The sequence below is a fragment of the Miniopterus schreibersii genome (genome assembly GCF_964146895.1).
Source record: "Miniopterus schreibersii genome assembly, chromosome: 1".
NCBI classification, from domain to species: Eukaryota; Metazoa; Chordata; class Mammalia; order Chiroptera; family Miniopteridae; genus Miniopterus; species Miniopterus schreibersii.
Window position 1 is genome coordinate 148788913 of NC_138101.1, and position 25134 is coordinate 148814046.

Genomic DNA, 25134 nt, shown 5'->3' on the forward strand with positions numbered 1-25134 from the left:
CAAAGTGAGTTTCTGTTCTGCTATTATACCCCATTCCCACTGAGGTCTCATAAAACAATGCAAAATACCCTGCAGAGAGCAGTACACTTCCTACCACTTAATCACTGGTGGGCAAGGAAATCCAAGGAAAATCTGACCATGTTCCCTTGTGTTGTTTCATTCACAAATGCATAAAATATCCAGGAAACTCCCTGTGAAATGAACCATAAGCAAAATAACATATTCTCCCTGACCTTTCAGTTAAATATATAATGATTTACAATTACTATAAAACTTACATGAAAAACATTATGAAGTAGTATTTTGCTTCTGGGCTGAAATATCAGTGTTTCATTTGATACCACTGGCCGCAAGGTACCATCAGATGCTAATAACCTTACCATTAATTTAAGTTGATAACACACTCTTTCCCCTTACTTCTACCACATCCCTGACAAAAGTGAACAAAAAAAGCACTAACTTCTGGAAGACAGTTTCCCATTTTGCTGTAGGTGACTTACAGCTAATAAAAGGCTATTAAGGTTTGCTGCCCTCAGCAAGTGATCTTTCATCTATAAAATGTTTAGGAGGGAGAGTAATGTTGCTGGTTCTTTTTGTTCATTTTTTGCAGGCTAATGTGCAGCTCAGAGGAGCTTCACTGTCAAGATTTCAGGAGTGTGGCTGAGATGGTGACAACTTCACCTGCCTAAGGGGGTTATGTGAAATTAAAAAAGAAAGTATTTGGTCCTGAATACTGGTTGGAGAAGTATGTGTGTGTATATTTGTGGGTGTGACTGTTTGAGGTAGGGTAGCAGATAGGTAAATACGAAATCTAGGTATGTACGTGATTTATTTATTGTTTTGAAAACATCTCATCTATAAAGAGGGAAAAAAGGTGTTTAGCCCAGCTGGTGTGGCTCAGTGGTTGAGCACCGACCTAAGGTCCAGGAAATCGTGGTTTGATTCCGATCAGGGCACATGCCTGGGTTGCAGGCTGGATCCCCAGCAGGGGGCGTGCAGGAGGCAGCCGATCAATGACTCATCATTGATGTTTCTCTCTCTCTCGCTTTCCCTTCCTCTCTCTGAAATCAATAGAGACATATATTTCAAAAAAAGGTAAGTGTTTAGACATTTCAGCAGTTTTCCTTTTTTCCTGGTTAGTTGCTGGAGCTCAGCAGTCTAAATGGAGATAACCCACTTCCTGGCAGGGCAGCCAGCAGGGGCTACTTACCGTTGCACTGGCCCGTGGAAGTGAAGCGGTAGCCCGGCTTGCAGTCACAGCGGTAGCTGCCGGCAGTGTTGACGCACTCGGCGTTGCGCTGGCACACCAGGCCGTTCTGACACTCGTCAATATCTCCAGGCACAAGAGAAGTTCATTAGAAGGAGAGCTGAACCTGGTATCAAGTCAAGCCTCTCACATAAAATAAATTTATATTTTCTTATTTTGATCAGTTCTATGGAACAGACAGTGGAGGACTGAAAAATCATTTTCTAACTTTTCCACTTTACTCAAAGTTTTCATAAATGTGAGTTCTTGATTCAGGACCATATATGGACTCAAGTGATACTTGTGTCTAAAAAAAAAAATCATGAAACTCAACTGCTACCGTCAGGACTTCACATGGGTAGACACAGTTATCCCAGGAAATCTTGTATTTGCTCAAAGCCCCAGATTTCTATGATTCAATCAGGTTTCTTTTGTCTGGAAGGCTGAGAGATCTGGAGGGCAAAGCATCTGGAACCTTGGTGTATATGTGAATTGCTTGGAATCTTGCTAAAAGGCAGATTCTGACCAGTGTGTCTGGGGAATTCCCGAGAGTCTGCGTTTCCAATAAGCTCCCAGGAGATGCTGGTGCTCCTGGTCCACAGGCAGCACTCAGAGGAGGGCTGTGGAGGCTCCTGCTTAAATCACTGCCACATGGCAGTCAAGTCAAGGAAACCTAACATGTTGCACATAAAACTACTGAAAACAACCCAATTCACCTTATCAAAGGAGAGAACAAAATGGATATTATGTACTTCAAAGCTTTGACTATGCTCAGGGGGTTGTTTGCCTATATATATTTTTAAACAGCTTAAATTCATGTAAATGTTATTACGTGGTAAATGTAATTAAAATGTAGTTCATATTCATGACATCCATTGCAAATGGTACTGCACAGACCAGTCTACACTATGGGGCAAAATACATGTTCCCTGCCCCCGCTCCAATGAAATAATCTAATTCATCTAAGTCCAGTAAAGGAACAGCTTGAAACACAGGTGGGAGTCAGCCCTCAGCACCAGCACTGCGGTTTTACACAGAAGTTGGCTCAGCTGAAGAAGTTCCCACAAGGGGGCAGCAAATACATCAACCTATGCCTCTTAGGCCTATGCTTTCTGGCGGGAAAATGTCAGGACTACTGTTGGTGGGAGTTTCCATCTAATGGGGGGGGGGGGCAGAGGGAGGGTGTTTCTTCCTGCAGCAGATACAAGAGCAGAAGTCTGCTTGTCTCTCGGTTTCAAGCACCCAGCACCACACCCACCAAGTCAGCCCTGCTCTCAGTTAAGGGTGTACAGATGCACTAAGGGTAGCTCATGTCTTTACGAAGCCAAACAGTGTCACAGACAGGCACTGCTGCGATGCTCAGGCACCTAACAGCTGACTGTGCGCATACGTGGGAAGAACGGACGCATAGTAGCTCCTTCTAAATCCCTCTGGAGTTCATGCCAACTCCAGCGTTGCTGAGGCATGTACTAAATCAACCTTCATTTTCTGATTCTGAGAGCTAGGAGTGGGCTGGGAAGCGGCTGACCCTGGATTAAACACTCACCCTGCACATGGATATGCTGTGAAATGGAACCCAAAAGTTGGAGCACTTGGTAATCTCAGTATCCACTGAATGCTGCCCTGACAGCAGAGTGGCTTCCATTGGCACAGCGGTAGGTTTTTAATCTCATGTGCATATCAAGATCTGGGTTGACTTGGTGGTCATGGGTGGCCTTGACTATGGGTTCTAGCCAAAGGTGGCTGCTTCAGCAGATATAAGTAAGAGGTACCTGCATAAAGGAGCCATCAAAGGGATCTCTAAATGGAAGCAAAGGGGAGATGCCACAAGGAGGCGGCAGTCATCCTGAGGCCTGTATGGAAGGTAGGAGACTGTGGCTCTGAGGAAGGTGGCCAACCCTAGCACTGTATGATCACCTGCTGTGGGCTTCCTCTCTCTCCAGCATCATGCCTCCTCCCAGACACCTGATTCTTGCTGGCCTCCAAATACAGGGCGGGGCCAAGTCTGAAATGAGGATTTCCTTAGGAAGGCTCCAAATGGCTATCACCCTACTCCCACTCCCTCCCCCAACAGGCCAAGGAAAGGACATGTGCCGACTTGGCTGTAGTAAGGAAAAGCCTGGTGTGGAGAATTTAACAAGCATGTGCTTAGAGCTATAACTTTACTCATGGTCTATAATTGTCCCCAGTTTAGGAGAAAAATGTTTTTTTAACATTAAAATGTTGACATATGTGCTCTAATCCATGCTCTAAGGGATACTAACACTTTCTAGCATGAACAAAAACGCTGCTAGAGGCTCCAAGTTTAAATATTAAATAGAAAATTATTCCAGCTATCCCAGGGCACGTGGTCTATTTAATAACCAGTAACGTCGTCCCTTTTACTATAATGTAAAAGGACACTGCCTTCCCCAGATGGAGGAAAAAGATGAAGTGCTGCAAGGAATGTGCAGAATCACAGTATATACACATGGCAAGGGGAGGTCACTTGAAAATGAAAAAAGTACCATTTGCAAGCATGCCAACATTCTTCCTATAAAATCGAATTTGCTGTTCTTGTCATTTAGAATTCTCTCATGCATTTGGAATATTTGCATTAGCCTTGTTTTCACTTGGGAGTAGCAAAGGCTCCATTTGGAAGAGAATGCTGCTTTTGAGATTCAACTCTAGATGACTGCCCACCACTCATGCTCACTTTCAAGCAAGGAGAAACAAAAGTAATCTATCTGACACACCCAGGAACTCAAGGCTTTTTCGTATCAGCTGGGAAATCTAATACATTGTGTGTGGGGGAAAGGGGGCTGGGGAATGCACATCCTGCTTTTTCCACTGGGAGTCAGTGAATTTTTTTTGCATGAGATTTCATGCTGTTCCCTACAGTGCCCTTCACTATGCTAGAGCTTGATGGATTTGTGAAATTCCGATGTTGTGAAACTGGCCAAGTGTGTGAGTAAGTAGCTCACCAGTTAGTTCACTTCTGGACACGATATAGTGACATCACTTACCTTCACAAACCAACAGCTTGTCATTATAGAAGAAGCCCACTGGGCATTCACATCTGAAGCTGCCAACCATGTTGATACACACTCCATTTTCACAGACCCCTGGGATCTCCCGGCATTCGTCAATATCTAGAACCAGAGCAGCCATGCATGAGTGACAGCAGAGCAGGGTCAAACTGGACTGAAAGTCAGCTACTTCTAACTCGATGTTCAATTTAAGTCTAAAACCAAAGAATAGAAAATGTGTGTGTATGTGTGTGTGCGCCAAGTGTGTGTATGTGTGTGGGGGGGGGGGATATGTTGGGGTGGCGTTGATGGGATGGGGCACGCCAATGAATGTCAAGTTGAAATAACTAAACCACTTTCCAGACAACCATGTGTCTATCTGGATTTAGTGTCTGTCTTTTTTATGTTGTTTCAGAACATCCTCTTTGTCCAGGTGGGAGCCATCTTTGCACCCACTGGACACTGTGCAGAGGAGTAGAAAAAAGTGAAGGCTGAGAGTAAACAGCCTCTTTCCCCAAAGTGTGGGTAATGTTTGGCTAGAGTGGGAAAGGAGAGCTGGTAAAGAGCAGAGGAGGAGCCCACGGTCATAGCCAACTCTGATACTTCAAATTCAACTTCAGCACCCCCTTCCCCTGTCAGAAAGTTTTTGGTCAGGTCTGGGGGTGTAATCTGGGCCCCAGCTGACGATAAAGATGGGGCCAGCACTGAGGAAGGACTGCCACAATAGACTGAGGCTTCCTAAGGCCAGGGCCTGGGCCTAGCTGCTACACCGTTACAGGCCGCTAGCATGCTGTCTGACAAATGTTGAGTGTCAATAAAAATTTGCTAAATTAAGAACCAGTATTTGGAAGTGGAGTTGGTGAGCATTTACACAGGACCCAGGCTGCTAAAGCAGGGCTGGCCAGCTGGTGAGGGAACCTTGTGGGCAGGTCTCACCCCCCCACCAGCCTGGTTGGTCCCCCCTCTGTCTAACTTGCTCTGAACTCCCATTCATTCAGGGCCCTCTAGGATAATAATATTAATAGTATTAACAGTGTCTCACTTGCTATATGCCTGGTATGTTTCTCCAGCAGTCAACCTGGATTTACTCAATGAATCATCAGTCTTCCTACGAGGTAGTCTCTAGGTACTATGACTATCCCCACTATGTAGATGATGGAACTGAGGCCAAGTCAGAGGATGGAACTTGCCAAAGACCACATGGCCAATAAGAAGCAGAGTCAGGATTTGATACCAGGAATCCTCTAACCAGGTATCCTGCCTCCCTTGTGTTTTTTCACATTACAGTCATTCAAGCTACACAAAATCTTTATCAAAGTGATTGTTATCCTGCAGGGCCCCTCCACCAGCCCCTTGGCAGTTTCACAAAACACTCCAGAAGCTGGGAGCGGATGAAAAGCTTTGGTCTATCTAAGTCATGAGTCTTTCTAATTCACTAGGTTTCTGTTACTGCAGTTGAGATACTTTCATTTACATGTTCTAGTCAGGAACCTCTGCAAGGTGCTTTGCACAGGTTGTAAGAAGATGGCCATAGATGTAAGTGGAGCCAACCAAAGGTGCTATAATTTCAGAAGAATCACACTCTGACACCAGCCTGTCTTAAAGGAGAAATTAGACAGGCCATAAATTTATTTTAGACCCTTTTCTAAAGGGCTTGATTTTGTTTGAAGGCAAATTGATCTCTTTAAAAAAAAAAAGCTTAATATCTCAAAAGGTATATTGCCATTTTGAATACAGGTAATTAAATTTTTAGATTTTTCACATATTTATCATTCATGTTGTTAAATAGTTATGCAAAGTAAGCATACAACTGTGTCTTATCAGCAAACAAACAAACAAAAATCCAGATGACATTCTTATAGTATGGTTAAAATATGAAATATTATATTCACAATTATTTGTTTTAAATATCAGTGATGTATCATCATGTTTAACAATAATAGGCTGGGTCAAATTTCTAGCCATTGTTTGGCATAAAACAGCAAAAGGATGTATTAAAAATTTATGTTTTCTTTTCCTGTCTGGATTTCATTTGAACTTCAACTTGGAGAAGTTTATATTTTAAGACAAGATTAATAAACTTGCTATAGTTTTAACCCCATATGAATGGGCTCTATACGCCAACAATCTTAAGGCCTTTCAGAAGGAGAGTATAAAGCTGAAATAAAACAAAGTTTCCCAGTCATCTAAATATTTTGTCACAGTGGAATTTGGTACAATCAGTATACTGCTAACTATCGCATTTCCAGTTTTCAAGAGCTACAGGCAAAGCAAGCTGTGAGTCAGGACTGGATTCTGGCCCCAGCTCTGTTAATAATTAGCTAGGTGACCTCGTCTGAGTCCCTTCCCTTCTCTGGGCCTCTGTCCCCTCAACTGCAAAGCAAGGCGTTTGGACTAGATGATGTCTGGGGCCTTTCCAGCTCTATTAGTGGACGATGCTAATGCTGTTTTGAGTCTGACTGCTGGCAACCTTGGAGGGCAGGCCTTGCTGGGGTGCACTCCCTATCTGACCGTGGAGGCCCATCACTATTAAAGACCACTATCTTTGGATCAGAGATTCTAGGGAGATGAAGAGATCTGTTTTGGGAAGGGGAAAACAAAGCAGCTAGGGCCAGGTGTTTTATGCCAATGTCATTTAGCAGTTTTTCTTTCCAAACCATGAAGTTTCTTTGGACGTTGACTGGACTGTGGAGCCATATGGATTTGGCACTGAGGGAGCCAGGCTGATTGCTGGACCAGACCCTTGTTTTCTTAAACAAGGTCACTGGAAAGGCTGATGTGGATTTCAGTTTACTTATTAGGAATAAGGTGGAACGAAGCAAGTGGTGATATTTGCTACTCCACTCAATTGCTCAGGCCCAGGAGGGGCATCTAAGGATGCATATAAATCACACGGGGGGAAACTGAGCATGCAATAGCTTTTTACTTTTATGGTACTTGTTTTAAACCACAGAGGCATTGCCCTGCTGGCTAACTGCTGTGCAATACTTCTGAATCTTGCACAAGCATCTCTAGCACTGTAGTGGTCTCTGCTCCAGTTACCAGACAGGAAAGATTTCCCTGAGAATTGGAAAGATTTTTCTTTTTAAATTTCATATCAGAAACTCCCAAAGCAGATGACCTGAGGAGATCCCATGAAAGATAAAATTGATCCACAAGAAGGGCTTTATGTGAACAACCTACCCATGAGGATTAGTATGAAAAATCATATTAAACTCGTGTCTTAGTCAGAAGGAAGGATTGGGAATTACAGTCAAGTCAAACGTCAACTGGCCCCACTCCCAGAATCTCTCTCTGTTGATGCCTAGGGTTGGTTTAACTAAGCTTGATTGTAATTTTGTGAAAAGCCTTCCAGCCCCTTAATCATGAGCAACAAATGCTGCTGCCAATTAGGTGGAGCTACCAGGGTGTTTGCACAGTTCATTTCAAACTAAGAATCAGTGTTTCAATAAAGTGAAATCACATTGCTTAATGATTTTTCCTTCTAAGGAAAAAAAAAAAAAAAGCAAGTTGAGAAACTAACAAAGTGTACAACCTTTTCTTCACACAAAGGCAAATGCAGGAAGTTCCAACAATGACATCATCACTCACCAACAGGTAAGCCGGTGTAAATGTCAATGACGAAGCCTGGCCTTTGACTTCCACAGAGTGTAGCGAATTCATCTGCAGGGATCAAACAAAGGTAGGGTGAGACTGTGGGACAAGGGTCAGCAAAGAGTGATGATTGGGCTGAGAGAATGTACTCTGCAAACATTCTGGAAAGGTATTTATCTGTATTTCAAAGAATTGAAAATAAAAAGTAAATCTGAAAATTCCTACAGATGTTATCATTTGGTCATTAAGATGAATATTGAAGGAAAAGTGACCTCATGTTGATGTAATAATGCGGGAAAAGCAGAGGTCTCCACGTCATATGACACTCATTTGTATGAGCTTGCCTGTAGGAATTTGGGTTTGTATAAGGATGTTGTTCACCTCTGAACCCAAGGACCTGCAAGAGCATCTCTTTCCACTCTGCATTAAGGGGAATGCTTACAAAAGCCATTTCCTCAGTAGATTGGGGAAGACCATAGTAAGTCTAGCCAAGTTCTTGACATCAGGTCTATTAATCACTAAATCAGGTCAACCAACCAACCTACGTCATTACTTCAATTTTTGGAGCTGGATTTCTCTGGTGCTGTTCTCTTGCTCTCTCCTTCTCTCCCTCCCCTGACCCTCTATCTTTCTCTCCTGTGTCTGCATTCATCAAAGTTGATAATAAAGAATGAACCAAATGTCATCTGCAGCCCCTTCTAAATCTGAGACCCTGTCATTCCAGATCATGATTGTAACTATTATGGCATGATATAAATTTAAGCTCAAGGTGGCCATTGCCTTATTGGTCAAACCCACTGAAAATTAGTCCACGGTTTCTGGGAGTAAATAAATGTAGCATGTTCTTCTAGTGCTTTATGCCTTACTCTATAAGTGTCCACTTCCAACAAGTGTCATGTCAACAGACACTGGTCATCCAGACAAATTTCAGGAATTCCTAAAATGTGTGGCCAGGTGGCTCAGGTGGTTGGAGCATCATCCCGCACGCATGAGAAGGTCCTGGGTTTGATTCCCGATTAGGGCACATACCTAGATTGCGGGTTTGATCCCCAGCTGGGTTGCATACGGAAGGCAACCAACTGATGTTTCTCTCTCACATAGATGTTTCTCTTTCCTCCTTCCTCTCTCTCTAAAATCAATTTTTAAAAAACAACCATATCCTCAGGTGAAGATTAATTAATTTTTTTCAACCACTTAAAAATGTGAAATTCATTCTTAGCTCGTGGACCAAACACACACAGGTGCTGAGCTAGATTTCTCCCAATGGCTGTAGTTTATCAACCCTGATCTAGGAATACCATGCAGAGTAAGGTAATTCGTAATTATAAGTGATAGTTACTACATTATTTCTGGAGTAAACAATGGGTGAAATGGTATATTTTACTAAAAAAAAAAAAAAATTCAGTTTCATGTGCTGTCAGGTAGCACCAGAAAATAGACTCACTATATTCCAGATCACTGTGGGGAATAGAGTAGGTGCTACAGAACACTCCACTCAATACCTGCATCATGGTTCACTCAATCTAAATCCTCACATTAGTGAATTATGTCATCATGACATACATGATATTTATCATCTAGCATATGATATAAGAACAGTGCACTAAAGTTTTCACTTCATTCACTGCAAGGATATAAATTATACTTTTTAAAAAACAAATAACATCATATAGATTTTTCTCTATGAGATTAGAAAAAGAAATTTCTCTCAGGTCTCAATACCAAGAAGAGTTGAGCTTTCAGTGTTGAGTTTGCTTTACAGTCATTGAGACTCTTAGACTTGATCATGTCTCCCTTTTTTTAATTTTCATTTTTTATTAATCCTCACCCAAGGATACTTTTTCCATTGATTTTTAGAGGTATTTAGAGGGCGGGACGGAGGGAGAGAGAGAGAAACACACATGTGAGAGAGACACAGGGCCGGAAAGGGCAAGTACCTGCAACCCAGGTATTTGCCCTTGACCAGGGAATCGAACCCGAGACCCTTTGGTCCAGGGGCCAATGCTCTACCACTGAGCAACACTGGGCAGGGCAATCACGTCTCCCTTTTTCATGTGAGCTGCTAGGAAGTTTGGAGCCAAAGTTACTGCTCATCTCTGGCAAGTGTGTGGGAACTCCTGGCTTGGATTCTGTGGATTAGCCTCGCTCCATGCTCCAAGTTTCTTGCCCTTGTTTGCCATTTGCCTTAGGCTTTCTTATTTTACATTTGAATCTTTGTGGGCTGCCTTAGATTCTTTCTGAAACAGGACTAGTTATAAATAAGTTAAAATAATAGGAACATGGTTTACTTATTTGTCATTTTGCTTTGCATAATGTTTCCAGTCTCTTAGTTACATGGCAAACTCCAAAACAATAACAGTATTTATGCTTTTGTGATATGCTGTGTCTGTAAGTCTGGTGAATGAACTAGTATATAAACTAGAAAGCATCTTCTGTAACTTAATTTTCAGCTGGAAGGACCAGGATTAACTGTGAATTTAAATATTTGCCTTTGTGAGCTCATTTTTTCCAATGAAGATAGACGATGCACCCTTTCCTTCCCTGGCTGAGACCCATTTCCCCAACAATTTATGAGTAATTTATTCACCTATAGTTTTGGTATTGGTGAAATTAAAACTCACCTGTGCTTGGGATGGGACACTGTTCACAGGGCTTATTCCAGGCTCTGCCAATATTGTAGGAACAGCAGCACATCTTCTTGGTCATATTGAACAACAGTTCTCCATCGCAGGTCTGGTTGTCAGCATAATAGTTTCTGTAGCACAAACTTCTTCTCATATCTGGAAGAAAGGAAGAAGGAAAGGATTGGTGATGCCATGGGAAATCAAGGGATTTCTAAAGGGGTATTCAAGGAGTGAGTCTCTTTTGAATTGTATTATAACTTGAACTTGATAAGGGCAAAGCCTGCTCTTACACAACGTTCCATGCACTTATGCTACTATAAGAAAAAAAAAACCTTGAGAAATGTATTCCCTGGTATTTTGTGCCACAGAACTAACTCATGATGTAGCTGTGGTGTTAATAAACTTTACATGACTCTCCACTCTGTCTCCTAGTAACAATTCTCCACTATTTGGCAGCTATTTTCTCATTTCCGACTCATGATGTTTTAATACTGTAGGTCAGTGCTGTAAATATAATTGTACAAAGATACACCCAAAGTCAAACAAAAGAAGTACTATTAAACCATTGTTTGGGATTTTCCAACACTACATTTTACAGAAAACTCCCAACCACCCACACGAGGTGATGAGAAAAGGCCAAGTTCATGGTTTACAGGGGAGGAGGCTCTCACAAAGACAGGGAACGGAGGCAGCCCTGGGCCTGATGCTAACCTAACATAAGGGCTAATTTCTGGACCTGAAGCTCTTTTGCTTTTTGCATTTGAGGACCAAGCATACATTATTAAGAAAAGCTTGGACTTACCCATGCAATTATTGCCTCCATTCACTTGCATGTAGTCTGGAGGGCAAATGCAGGTGTAGTTGCCAACGGTGTTGTAACATGTCCCTGGACCACAGATTCCGGGAGTTTCACATTCATTCACATCTGTAATCAGAAAAGAAAGTGTTATGGGAAATATGGACACTTCACTCTTTGGAATGGCCTGGTACTCAGTGTCACTATAAATGTGGACAATGAAGGAGAAAGGCCACAGGGCATTTTGAAATCCAGACAAGAGGAACAGATGTTCAGCGCATCGGTGTCCATCTGTGCTGATGTTTGCATGCATTTTCAGAAAAGGATGTTTCAGAAAAGGAAGTTTTACTTTCTGGCATGAGTTCTTAATAACTGAGTCCTATGTATCCTCAAAGGCATGCAAAGATGGAAATGTGGAGAAAATATAACTCAAGGATCCTTCAGAAAGACAACTACGTATATAGTACTTTGTATGTTCACAAAATCTGTAGGAGATGATGTTTCCTGAAGCCATTGACCACTGGATTCACGAATCTGCATGGGAAAGGGAGCATGGAAACAGGTACTTCATACCTCCTTCCCTAATTTCAAACGCAGGGGTTTGATTCTAATTTTGTGAACTCCATGGGTCTTAGGGCTGTGTTGTACACACTGGGATGCTCATCTAATACTCAACAAGGTTGTCACTGAGTCACCTAATAAGCCTTTTGGAGAACCAGAGGACTATTTCTCCTCCAGGATGCAAGGGAGTCTCGTCCCTAACTAGTTGTGTGACTCCAGCGTGTAAATGAAAACCACCTCTCTCAGCCTGGTCTACAGCCCAAGTCCTCTGAAAGCTAAAAGTGGTCAACACTCTCCATCTTTCCAGCAACACAGGATGAATAGGAGTCATCGCATCATGAAACCAAAGGGACCACCTTTAAGAGAAGCTCATTTAAATGTACAAGTACCAATGATAGGTGGTCAAGAACAGGAAGAAGGGCCCAGAACTGCCCAGAATACAAAAGTCACTGAAATGGGACCTGTGCCACTCTAATAAAAGTAGCTTTTCTGAAGAGCATAAAAAACTCTTTGTAGGCATAAATGGGACTGTGACCCAAGATAATAAAACTATACTTTTCTCGGGAAGAGAGAGAGACTTAGGGTGTATTGGCGTTCTGACAATGACACTGTGTCAGTAATACTGGTGCAAGCTGCCACATGTCATATTTACCTATGTTCATATTTAGACCATCATGTTCCGTTGCTAAATTTCAGTTTTTCTGGCTTTTGAGGTCAGTTCTCAATATTGGAAAGAACTTATCACCCCATAAGGGCCATTTACCGTCACACACTCGGGTATCTTCATTCAGGTAGTAACCCGTTGGACAGCGGCACTGGAAACTACCAAAGGTGTTGATACATTTGCCGCCTTGGCACAGCCCGGGAAGCTCCTGGCACTCGTCAATATCTGTCAAAATGAAGACAACGGCATTTCTTCAGCATTGTAAATAAACCCAAGGAAGTTCAAAATGTATGCTCACTAGGACAAAGGAAACAGAATTACCTTCCAATATAACAGTGATAGGGTTGGGTCGAAAACCTTCTCCTCCAGGACAAAGAATTTTGTACTCGGCTACGGAAACAAAAAGGTCAAATTGAGTTCTTTGGAGTATAACATCTCTAGAAATGGTATCCTCAAGAGAAATAGCGACATATCCAACTGAACATATTCATTTTCATGAATCTTTAGCAGCTACCCCCACCCATCGGAAGCTAGTTACTATCTGTGTGTATAGTCGTCATTTTCAAAAGGCTTTCAATCTGGCTGCCAATTGTAAGGCCACCGTCCTCACTCTTTGCACCCTCTACATACGTCCCTGGCCTTATGTCCTTGTGAACTATTTTATCCCCTTATCTCCATCATTATTTCTTTTTAAAGATTCTCCTTCCCTTTTTTATTTTCTAACAGATTCCTTCTCCATTTTTATGTTTCGTTCAGCCTATTTCCTGGAAATTACAGCTTTCATAATAACATTCACCAGCCTGTTTCCAAAACCCTTTCCAAACAGAGCCTTAGGAAAAGCTGCTCTTTCTTGGTTCCCACCCCACTTCTCTCCTTAATGACTAGAGATCTTTCTTACCCCTCTATTTAACTGACAGTAATACTGGCGCCCCTGGTTTCCAAAACCAAGTTTTTACAGTGTCCTTTGATTCCCCCCATTCATTCTGTCATCCAACTATTTCAATCAAAAACATTTATTTCAGTGCCATGCACCAGCAGTGTGATACACACAGGAACACGTAAGAATGACCCTGACCTGCTGTACCGTCCTGGTGAGCATTTACAAGAAGCAGTTCTTTCACAGTCATCATGGTCTTTCCTAATTTGATAATCTTTCTCTTGGATTTCTGGAATTCTGTGTGTATATTTATATATAAATTTATATATGTATGTATTCCAGTGTTAGCTCTGATCCAGTTTGGGGTAGGTGGACCTTTATTTGCTAATCATTATTAATCAAAAGAGCTAACTCCCCCACTTAAACATCTTGGTTTGCTTCTTTCAGTATCAATGATATTAACTACTTTCTTTTTTACTTGTTCTCTCCTCTTTCTGCCATCCTCCACTCCTTTTAAGTCTCCACTTTCACATCACACCCTTCCTTCAAGGGCCAGTTAAAAAGCGCAGTCATGCCCTGGCTGGTGTGGCTCAGTTGGTTGAGCGTCATGCCAGGCACCAAAAGACAGCCAGTTCGACTCCCAGTCAGGGCACATGCCCAGGCTGCGGGCTCGATCCCTAATGTGGGGCGTGCAGGAGGCAACCGATTGATGTCTCACTCTCACATCAATGTATCTCTCTCTCTCTCCTTCTCTCTTCCTCTCTCTTTAAAAAAAATAAAATTAAAAAATCTTTAAAAAAAAGTTAAAAAAGCACAGTCATCACCACCCTCTGCCAAATCAGGACTGACTTCCCTTTGTGAAGAGAAGTGAGAAGGAGATGCATGCTAAACATTCATCCCTGTGCTGAGTGCTTTACTCAAGTCATTTCGTTTAATCCTATGAGGTATTTTATGAATGAGGAAACTCAGGCTTGCTAAGCAACTTGCCCAAAGTTACATGAATGGCATGTGATGGAGTCCAAATTGGAACCAGGTGTGCTGTTCCTCTCACTCATGGCACTGTGTCTGCCCTTTATTGAGGGCTACATTGAATTACTGCTCGTCTGTTATTGAGGACTACTACATTGACTTATTGCTTGTAAGCTTGGGTCTTATTTTACTAGACCGTATACTCCTGGAAGGCAGGATCCAGTGCATTCATCTTTGTATACTCAAACTCAAGCTCTAGGTACTCAGCAAATACTTTTAGAAAGAGTGAATAAATGACCCTTCAGCCAGGAAAGAGTCAATGCCTGTCAATATACTTCATAAGTAGCAACCACTGATCTTTGACAAAGAAGCTACATCTGACTCTGAATCATAGTGGGGGAATCCACTTAGAAAAATGGGAAGCCTTTTACTTTTTTTTAGAAGATATTATTTATGTCAAAATCACATTCTAGAGCTTTTTTAATCTTATTAGTTTGCTTAACTAATTGTTTCTCTTTCACTCAGGGACACTCAAGTCTGTCCTAGAGCTGAAACTAGCCCATAGATGACAAAGAAGAGATCAAGTAGCGTGTCCCTGGAAAGTAGGCAATGGAAGTGGCTTAGCCTGGATGGAAGGTGTTCTTTAACATAACACACTCTTGCTTTTCACTCAGCTAGAAGTGAGATATTACCTGTCCCACCTGACTGCTTAGTGCAGGAACTTTCTAACTACCAAATGGGAGCAGGGTCCCTCAACAAAGCTGAGAGGATTGCTCTCCTTCCCTGATGGAACAGTAGAGACTAGTGGCGGCTCCCTCCCTCTGGGACATCTAGTCTCTAAATCTAGCAAGGAGAACTGGCCTGAGCTAGAATAATGATAATAAACAAGAGGATGTCCACTTACACGTGTTCACAGCAGGGCACAGCTCACAAGGAGTACCCCAAGCTTTCCCCAGAGAACAGCAGCAGGAAGCCTTGGAAACACCAACTCCAATTTCATTGCTACAGGCTGTGTCTCCATTGTCTCCTCGAGGTCGAACATCCAAATAGCAATTTCCAGAGCGGGTATCTATTTACCATAGACAAACAAAAAAGTGTCAGGCAGATTCTTTCTACGTAGGGTTGAAAATTTAAACCTGCTTCAGAAACTGTTTCAGAAACTATTTTTTTTAAAAACCAAAATTTACTTTTACTGAGAAACTAGAAAGTACCCAAACACATATGCTGGGAACTTACCTACAGGAAGCGAACCCAAAAGTATAAACCAGAGTTAGAAATGCTTTAAAGATAACAGTATGCTTCTCTGAAAAGTTTTTAAGATCTTACCAACACAGCCAACTCGAGTTGGATTCAGCTCAAAATCAGGTGGACAATCGCAGGTATAGCTGCCTGGGGTGTTGACACAGTTCCCACTAATACACGTGGTTGGATCCAGGCACTCGTTAACATCTAAAATCAAACAGCAAGGGGCAGAATTGTCACCCGAGCCAATGTGGGGAAGACATCACCATAAAACAGTAGCACCCAAATCTAGGACTCCAACAAGAACTTTCTAAGAGCTACTAGTTATAATTGCTCCTAGAAACACAGTCTTCCACTTCTGGAATATAACCCTTCAGGAAGGAAATATGTCATAGTCTTTGGTCTTTTTCCCCTGGAACACATTTGGCATTCAAATTTGTCATCAGGAGAAAATATGACTGTGGAACTCGGAAAAATATTCCAGTCAAGGTAACTGAAAGCAAAACACTACTGTGACCTCGGTCAACCAAAACTTCAGACACAGGTTTTAAGAAAATATATGTAATATGTGTGGCTTGTTATTTCATCAAATTAGAGCAAGATGTCTCAGGGAACCCTCAGGAGCAGGCGAGTTCTGCTGCTTCCCCCACTGGATGTGCCGGCCTCTGTGCAACCAAGTGCGAGCACAGACACATGCAGGAGGCTCAGTGTGTCTCCTCAAGCCTGCTCAGAGTCTCTCTCCTGTCAGTGATGCTGGGTTGAGGATTTCCCTTTCAGTTTCTAGTCTAAAAATATGTACAGAATTCTAGATACTTAGGACATGAGTTTTGGCAAATTCCAACTCTATAATCCTTTAGTTTGTGTTGAACACTCACGAAATACTCAGGAACAGGTAAGCTGATTCTGAGAGGAGAGGTTGAAGCACTTGGATGATACCTTCTCCTCGGGACTTCTCCCTTGGACCTGGAACCTGTAGGTTCCACTGTAGAAGGTTATTTTGCTCAAATCTCATGTGAACTCGGAGGGACAGGCGAGACTAACAGAAATTATATTAGGTAGAATTATGCTGATCGTGATTTGGGGCACTGAGGAGGGGCAGCTTCTTGTGATGTGCTAAAGACCCAACTTGCTGGCATAATAGTCTTTAGAAAAACCAAGAGAAGAATGTGTGTGTGTGTGTGTGTGTGTGTGTGTGTGCGCGCACGCGCGCGCCTAGCACAGAGCAACCTGGGGACGTGCCGAGGTTGGATACACAGTTTATGGTCCTAATCTGGAGAGCCACTGAGTCATGGCTTGTTTAGGTTGCTGGGAAAATCACTTTCTTCCTGACATCCTGAGCCCAAATAGGATGGAACTTGTTTCCTCAGTATCCTTGAACAAGAGGGGGAACTAGGATGGAGACATGCAAATGGCTTTCAAAGTCATGACTCATTGCCAGAGTGAACAGAGCAGCAGTCTATAGGTGGGCCTACAGCCTTTTTAGTGTTCTCCCCATGTTCCTGGAGAGTCCCTTGCTTCACATGAAGATGACCAACACGCTACAAATGGGTGGCTGAGTTCTATGTACCACATTCTCTGGTGACCATTGGCAGGCCAGGGGTGGGAAGGAGAAGATAAAGAAAAAACCCATGATCCCATGGCCTTTAAAAGGAAACTCTGAGAATGTACCAAGGAGGAAAGGAATGACTGGGAAGCCTTATTGCTGGAGCACCCCTGGAACATTGCTCTGTAGCCACAGCTTGATTCTGAGGTTACAAACTCTGCTCCTTCAACTGTCTCCAAATCCTTCCTCTGCATCTTCACACCTAATCAATTCCAGGCCTCAGAAAATTTATTCTATGATACCTAATGCTTCATCCCAGCTTTTTGTTTGTGACTCTGTGGATATCCTTGTAGAATCCCAGTAGAGCGCCAACAGCCAAGTCCCCTGGGACCCCTGGGAGCAAATTTTGATGCAAATGGACGGACGCCTTACCTGTGCAGTTCCCGCCACTTCTGTCCAGTTCATAGCCTATCTCACACTCACAGCGGAAAAAGCCAGGAAGGTTGTGACAAGTTCCAAAAACGCAGATGTTTGGCAGGGAGCACTCATCAATATCTTGGAAAGGGGTAAAAAAGGGAAAAATTAAATTTATTTTTTGCTAAAGAAACTGCCTAATGTAATTAGACAACTAATGTTATTAGGAAAATGATGACTATCAGACAACAATCTCAGCACTTCTCCTCTGGCCTTTTAGGTGATTCGCTATGAATAGGGAAGTCTCTTGGGTAATAACTTATTTTCCTCAGCCCCTATTACTTGCCAAGTAGTGGGCTAGGTATTTAATACATATCTCATTCATGCGTTTCGCACAGGTCCATATCACTTTTGTCAAGTAAGAGTCAAAAAGATGACATTCGCCTAAATACTTTGGTTGTTGCTGTTGTTTTCAATCTATCTATTCACTATTTTTGTTGTGGGTTAGAATTTTAAGAACCACAAAGGCTCTGCGGTAACTTTTACAGTCAGTTTTCTAACCCTCCGTATCCCTGGTGTGCATTTGCATTGTTCACAGAGATCTAAACGCTTCTTCCAGGCCTCAGTCCCGGCCTCACATTAACATTCTGCCTGTATAATTGACACGCGGGCACATTTTCGGCCTTGAGACCCGCTTTAAATAGCCGTGACCGCTCTGCCAGCGATGATTTATATTAAGAACAAACAAACAAACAAAACCTTCCCTTGTAGCATTAAGAGAAGCAAAACTTTCAATGTGACTATTTATGTTACCAGAGGTGGCACAGTACCTGTTTTCCTTGGATATTCAGAGTAACAAAAGTAAACAAGGCATTAGGCACATGATCAAGAGCATAACCTGGCTTCTTGACTTGGAGGAATTTTATATCAAACTTTGCATATTTAATATAAACTGTATAAAGAACGCCCAATGATTCCATCACAAAGAAAAGTATTTATAGAACTATATGAGGGAATTAGTATACATGTCATAACTAAAGATTGATTTTTGAGTTAATGTCTTATTAACTAGCAACAACTATTCAGATCATTAGTCAGGGTCTTGTTTAACTTTTTACTGTCAATCACTATCATTTATTTCTACTGAAATCTTTTTAATTCACTGTAGCCACTAATTCTTCTCAATGAGGGACAATGCGCTTAAATTTTACAAGTTGGGCACAGAGAAGAATCTTGTGTCTCCTAGAAGGATCCATCCTTTGCCAGCAGGCTCCCAGGACTCTTCCTGTCTGACCAACATTTATTAGAAAGACAGAGTCTTGTGCTGAGAGACATCATGACATAAGGCATTATCCCCAAGGGTCCCCTACTGAATGGATTTGCCAAAGATATTTAGAGACCATGAGAGATGTATGTATCCAGAACATTAGTCTACATATGGAAAAGGCTATCTGCTCCACTGTTACTTTAAAGCCTTTATTTCTAGAAACCAAACCACAGCAGAGACACAAAATTATGTTCCCACATCTAAAGAGAATCCTTCAACAGGACATCATCAAGGTACTAGCATTTTGAGTTCCTTCCCCCAGTGATGGAGACAAATAGATTGCATTGAGTTAACCACACTTGGTGATCTCCTCTCGCCTATGACTGACAGGTGTACTCTTGCAGACCATCTGACCAAGGTTGGATATGAAGCTTATGGCCAGAGAAGATTTTCTCTGCACAAAGGGAAATGATCTGGCTGGAGCCCTAATCCCCTCACAAACAGAGTTGATGAGGTTGAAGCTGAAACACACTTCAGTTAAAAAATAAAGTCAGGAATGATTAAATAACCTAATTTCATCAGGCCAGCAAGGCCCCCCGCAACCTCCCCGTCAGTTACCTTCACAGGCTTTCCCGTCCGCACTGGGCACAAAGCCCATGTCGCATTCACAGCGGTATCCTCCCGGGGCGTTGAGGCACTGGCCATTGCCACACAAGTTCAGATTCTCAGAGCACTCATCAATATCTGCAGCCAGAAAGAAGCACAAGTTACTCTTTCTCACTTAGGGCTTTTCCCACTCCTCAGGTCCGACAATTTTTATAATTGTCAGCTTCCTGAGTATAGTGGTATTTGGTCATACTTTCTGCTTGACACATTTAAGCTCATTTTTTCTCTTCTGAATGTTAATACTGAATATTCAGTGAACATGGTGTTCAGATGCTAAATTATCACTAATGATGTAAAATGAATAAGTTAAACAAATCATTCCAACTAAGGCTTTTTCAAGCAGAGTCATCCACATGAAGACACATCCTTGACAGGAAATAACATAGCACACTTTGTGCCTATTGCTCAGATTTCAGGCTCAGCTCAGAGGGGCAGCAAAAGAGCTCCAACAACTATGGAACAAAAGTTCCTGTCTGCTTAATTGTACTGAGTTTTTTTAATAATCATGGGCATCGAATATCAAACACGAGAGCCATGCATGCCTAATACATGAAACATTCAATCTTTTCTAGTAAGTGACAGGAGGTTTATGGTGACAAAACTTTAGGTTAGGTAAAAATAATTTCAAATATGATAAAACTTTCAGAGAGCTACAGAGAATCCAGATAAATCACTTACTGGGCCTTAGCCTCTTTTATGTTTAAGTGGCTTCTTGTAAGCAAAGTGCTCAGGATACGTGAAAGCTTCAAGTCATGTGAGCAGCTATGCTACCTAATGGCCAGTGAGAAATGGATCTCGGTATCTTATTTAAGACCAAAGCCCTAGCATAAACAGTATTATCAGTTTTTACGTGTTCATGGAAGTATATGTATCATACAGGGGTAGGCCAGAGTAGTTTTACAGTTGTGAGAAAGTAAAACAGAGTTTATTCATGTATTATTATTTAGTTATTTATTATTGTATTATTAGTTATTATTATTAACCTACTTTGGTCCACCCCTGTATTTACACAATCACATTTCTAATCATATATTTTCAAAAAATGTAGCGGTTCGTGTTAATTCCATGACTATTAATTATAACTGAAAAAAATGTCATTTTGATATGTTGTAAAACTGGAAGTGAATGGATTCCTTACAGGGCAGTTAGGAAATTCTTGCTTATACCAATGTGCGGCGATCAACACGACAGCCAGTGGGAGAAAACACTAAACTGTTGACATCCAGAATATCTAATCCCTTTTCCTTCCATAGCTTCCTAATAGCAAGCTCACTCTCAAGTATGGCACGAGAAACAAGTCAATAGTGAGAAATAGGCACAAAAATATAAAGACTAAGAATTATAAAAGGAACTGTACTTGTTTTAAATCAACGACATCATTGCATACAGTGAGATATATATAGTACTAAGAACTATATACGTATACGATTAGCTTCTGAGGTTTCCTTACTTGACCTAGCTCCAAATTTCCATTCCACAAGCATCTATTTTCAAAGAACTAATCTTTTATGTTATAGTTGTCCATAACTGACCAAGCCTTCAGAAAAGAACCGACGGTCTGAAAGGCATGGCACCCCTTGCTTCTCTCACCGCTGTCTGCAGTGGTTTCCAACGCAAACCTACCTGTGCAAGTGAAGCCGTCGCCCGAGTAGCCTTCCTTGCAGAGGCACCGGTAGGAGCCCATGGTGTTCTTGCAGTCTGCGTGCTGGCTGCACATGTGGGTTCCATTGGAGCATTCGTCCAGATCTTAAGGGAACAGATCACCTCGTTATGAACAGCAAGCGTGTCATTTAACACCAACAATGCACAAATTAAATGTTTCTTTACAGAGTTCATGTCTTCACATCTATAATCTCTGCGGTTCATGAGAAGCACTGTCTGCTACTTTCCAACGCACCCGTGCACTTAATGCCATCGCCGATCCACCCAGGGCTGCAGCTGCATTTGAAGCTTCCTGCTGTGTTGGTGCAAACAGCGTGTCTGTCGCAGTTGTGTGCTCCGATTTCACATTCATTGATGTCTGGAAAAACAAGCAGGGGTTTAAAACAAGTTTCGCACAGATGCCTCTTTGGTCTTTTAAGTAACATAGCAATAGCAACTGAGCAACATCAAAAGTAGGCTTACTTTCACACTTCCCAGAGTATAACGTAGATTGGTTTAGCATCCACATAAATACATGTATTGAACAGCCTTAAATTTCAATTTATAAAGAAACAACAATATGATGCTATTAACTCTAATTATTTTCCGTTAATTAATGTAAGTGTCTACTCACTGCAAAACAAAAGGAAGCTTTTTCCAGTCGATGATCTTAAAAAATGAGTAACCTCATGTTTTAAGGTATTAACACTCACAGTCACCGGTTTCTATACCCAATATTTTTATTAAGTCAACCATACAGACAAAGGAATACAATGTGTTGGCATATTAGAAAACTTTTTCACTCATATTCTATATATTTAATATATTTTATTCCTAAATGTAAAACACTGTATTATTTAATTATGCTTTATTTCTATATAAGTTTTACTTTGGGTATTGCTAATTTAAGCATTTGCAGAGAATTTTCCTTAAAGCAGTGTGTGAGCCTTCTTTTCTCTAGCTTCTTAGAGTCCTAGCACGTTGGTGACCCCAAGCCTTCTTGCATAGTTCATGTAAAACTCAAATCAATCCAATGGAGATCTATCTGTAAAAAGAGTGCCAGATTATGGTCACGTTACTAAAAGACTCTAAATTCTTGAACGTTCTCCATTCTCCAAATTTTCATTTCCAAATCTAGCCTAGATTATATAATATAAAAGTGTTATAATGAAGACTATAAAGTGAAATATGTTTTGTTTTCTGTGAAACTGTAATTTATAATAAGATTTATACATTTGGTCTTGGTCTCCATTTCTGGCACAAAGCTCCTAAAACGTTGGGATTTCCTAAGTGATGAGAGTAAAGAAGGTGCCTTTTATCATGTTAATGAGGTGACTTTCAGACTTTACCTAACCTGGAGGCTGGTTGTGAGGAGAACCATCCCTCTGATTAGAGGGTTAGAATTTTCAGTCCCACTGCCCTGACCTTAGGGCAAGGTTTGAGGAGGGGGTTAGATGTTGAATCAATAGAAGGCCAATGATTTGATCACTCATGCCTATTTTAATGAAGCCTCCGTAAAATTCCAAAAGAACAATATTCGAAGAGCTTCCAGGGTACACAGAGAAATTCAGCAAGAGTGTGCCCTCTAGGACAGATTGTCATATCCCTTCCCCATGTCTTGCCCTGTGCATCTCTTCTATCTGGCCGCTCCCACATTACATCCTTTTATAATAAACTGGTAATCCAGTGACCAAACCGGTTTCCTGAGTTCTGTGAGCTGCTCTGGAAAACTAATCAAACCCAAGGACGAGGTCATGAGAACCTCCAATTTACAGGATTTGTAGCCAATCTATCAGAAGCCCCAGTAACAAGCCTAGATCTGCGATTGGCATTTGAGAAGGAGACAGTCTTTCGGGACTGAGCCCTTCATTTGTGGACTCTGACACTATCTACCCAAAGATAGTGTCAGAACTTAGTTGCATTATAAGACACCTAGTTAGTGATCAGAATTGGAACTGGTACCATAATCTTATTTCCTAAAAGTAATCCATTAGATAATGAAAACCAGGCATTTAACCTCATAATCAACTTTTTAATTAACTAAGAATGAGAACTCAGAGGTATGGATACTATGACTCTCTAGAAAAACCAATGTTTGACACAAAACTTGGGACAAGAAGGATAATTTTGGCCTACAAAATGCTGCAAGAATTTTCAGCAAATTCGCTTGAATAGTGGCACAAAAAAGAAACTGGGCAAGCAACTTATGTTTACCCTTATGTTTACCTAAGAAGCCCAATTAAATGATTTGAAAGTGTTTGGAAACCTGCTGTTTGCCAAATATTTCATCTTAAGCTCTGAAATGGTCCTAGGATCTTTGGCTTCTTCAGAACTTCTAGAAGAAACACAAAATAAAATAATAACATTCTCCTACAAAGATATTCTACAGTATCACTAATAATCATAAAGTGAAAACATGCCAGAAGAAAGAACATTCTTAGAACATTCTTAGAATTGCAATGTATTGTATACGTGACTTTTAATGTAACCTTGGCAGCTACATGGACCTACTGAGTTATTAGCAGGTCAAGGGAGGCACATACCCGGCAGCTTTAGACTTATGCTGGGAGCTTTAAGCAGCTGAATAACTGAGCCCGGCACAATCCGAGGAGGTGAGGAGGAAGGCCGGCCCAGGTAAAACAGTGCTAAGTAGGCAGGGGAATTCAAGAAAGTAAGCCTGACCTAACGGGCTCCCAAACAGGGCCATGGACACTTCTCTCTTCCTCAGACACTCATGCCCCTCAGAATCAATGATGCAAACCAGCACTTTTGCAGAGCTGTCTTAATTTCCCTCCTTTATTTGTCATGATCTCTGAATTAGGTAGAAATAATGAGCTTCAATCTGCCCAAGTATTGAAGCCTCCAAATGTTATAAAAATCAAGAAATTTTCTAAGTGGAAAGAATTTAGAATTTCCTAATCCTCAGTTTCCCAGAAAGGAATACAGAGGTCCCCAAGGGCATGGGGACTTTCGAAGGCCCCAAAGTCAGTGAGGGGCAGAGCCAGGACCACCAGGAACTCCCTGTCCACTGCTTAGTCCTCTTTCCCTAATTGGGCTGATGTCTTTAGATACACCAGGACTTTATGATAAATCCTGCTTTATGGAGTTTTCAAAATCTTGGTGAGTTTAACAGACTCATAGAAGTATTCGCTAACCTTTTCTACTAAGTGTAACTTTAAGAGTTTATCACAGCCTGTCAATCTAGTAATTCTGTAATCTTTTTCTTTCCAGTTTCCTAATGACCAAAGTCACTCTTATTTTCCTACACGTTCTTTTTACCTCCCATGTTTAGTGTTGCAATGAAGGAAATTACAACTTCTTTTAAAAGGAGAGTCTCCCTCCTTTTTAATCATTAAAAATATGCTAATATAAATTTATAGTTCAAGTAAATGTGTGCTGTTTCACCACACATTTTCAAGGTGAAAAGAAATTATATTTGCAAGAGGTCATGTATCGTGGGCTTTAGGATATGAGAGAGCAACTCAGGGACCACTATTCAGTTCCCTGTTTGGGAGTATTTGTGTAAGTCATTATCTCAGTGCCTCACACTCCCAGTATGTGACAAGTGAATTAGAAAGGCTTGGTCATTAAATGTAAAGGCATCTCTGAATAAAAAGCTTGCACGTGTGTGTGTGCACACATGAGCACCAACTACACTTCATTACCAAAAAACAGAAGGGGAAACTGAGCCGTAAGAAAGCAAGCAAACAAAAATGCTGCATTCAGACGCTCTAGTCTTCAATAATGTGAAGGAAACAGCACACGCTTGCCAAGAACATCTCTTTCTGTACAAATGTTCTCTTTCCCTCACAAGTTTGCTCCAGACAGAAAATTCCTTTTTAAGATTAAGAATAAAGCGCAGGCCAAGACAAGCAAGGAAATTCAAATTTAGGGCTGACACTGCAACCTCCGTAACCCCACCGAAGCTGCCTCACAGACTCACAGGCTCTGCTCGCAGGGCTCCCTTGAAGGGCAAGGGCGTGGTCCGAGCAGACCCCAGGCGCAGGCTCTGGGCGTGTGCC

At 41.6% G+C, this 25134-nt stretch overlaps 1 protein-coding gene across 1 annotated transcript in view; it reads right to left on the reverse strand.

The window, feature by feature from the left end:
• FBN1 (fibrillin 1) overlaps positions 1–25134 on the reverse strand; it is a 229148-nt gene that overhangs the window by 39453 nt on the left and 164561 nt on the right. The window contains exons 32-44 of the mRNA XM_081151492.1: positions 21369–21491; positions 21095–21217; positions 19424–19549; positions 17557–17679; positions 15666–15788; positions 15244–15408; positions 12815–12883; positions 12593–12718; positions 11275–11397; positions 10470–10628; positions 7846–7917; positions 4252–4377; positions 1211–1333 (exon numbers count right to left, since the gene is read on the reverse strand). Coding sequence (XP_081007618.1) covers positions 1211–1333; positions 4252–4377; positions 7846–7917; positions 10470–10628; positions 11275–11397; positions 12593–12718; positions 12815–12883; positions 15244–15408; positions 15666–15788; positions 17557–17679; positions 19424–19549; positions 21095–21217; positions 21369–21491 — 1581 coding nt within the window. The remainder of the gene's footprint in view (positions 1–1210; positions 1334–4251; positions 4378–7845; positions 7918–10469; positions 10629–11274; positions 11398–12592; positions 12719–12814; positions 12884–15243; positions 15409–15665; positions 15789–17556; positions 17680–19423; positions 19550–21094; positions 21218–21368; positions 21492–25134) is intronic.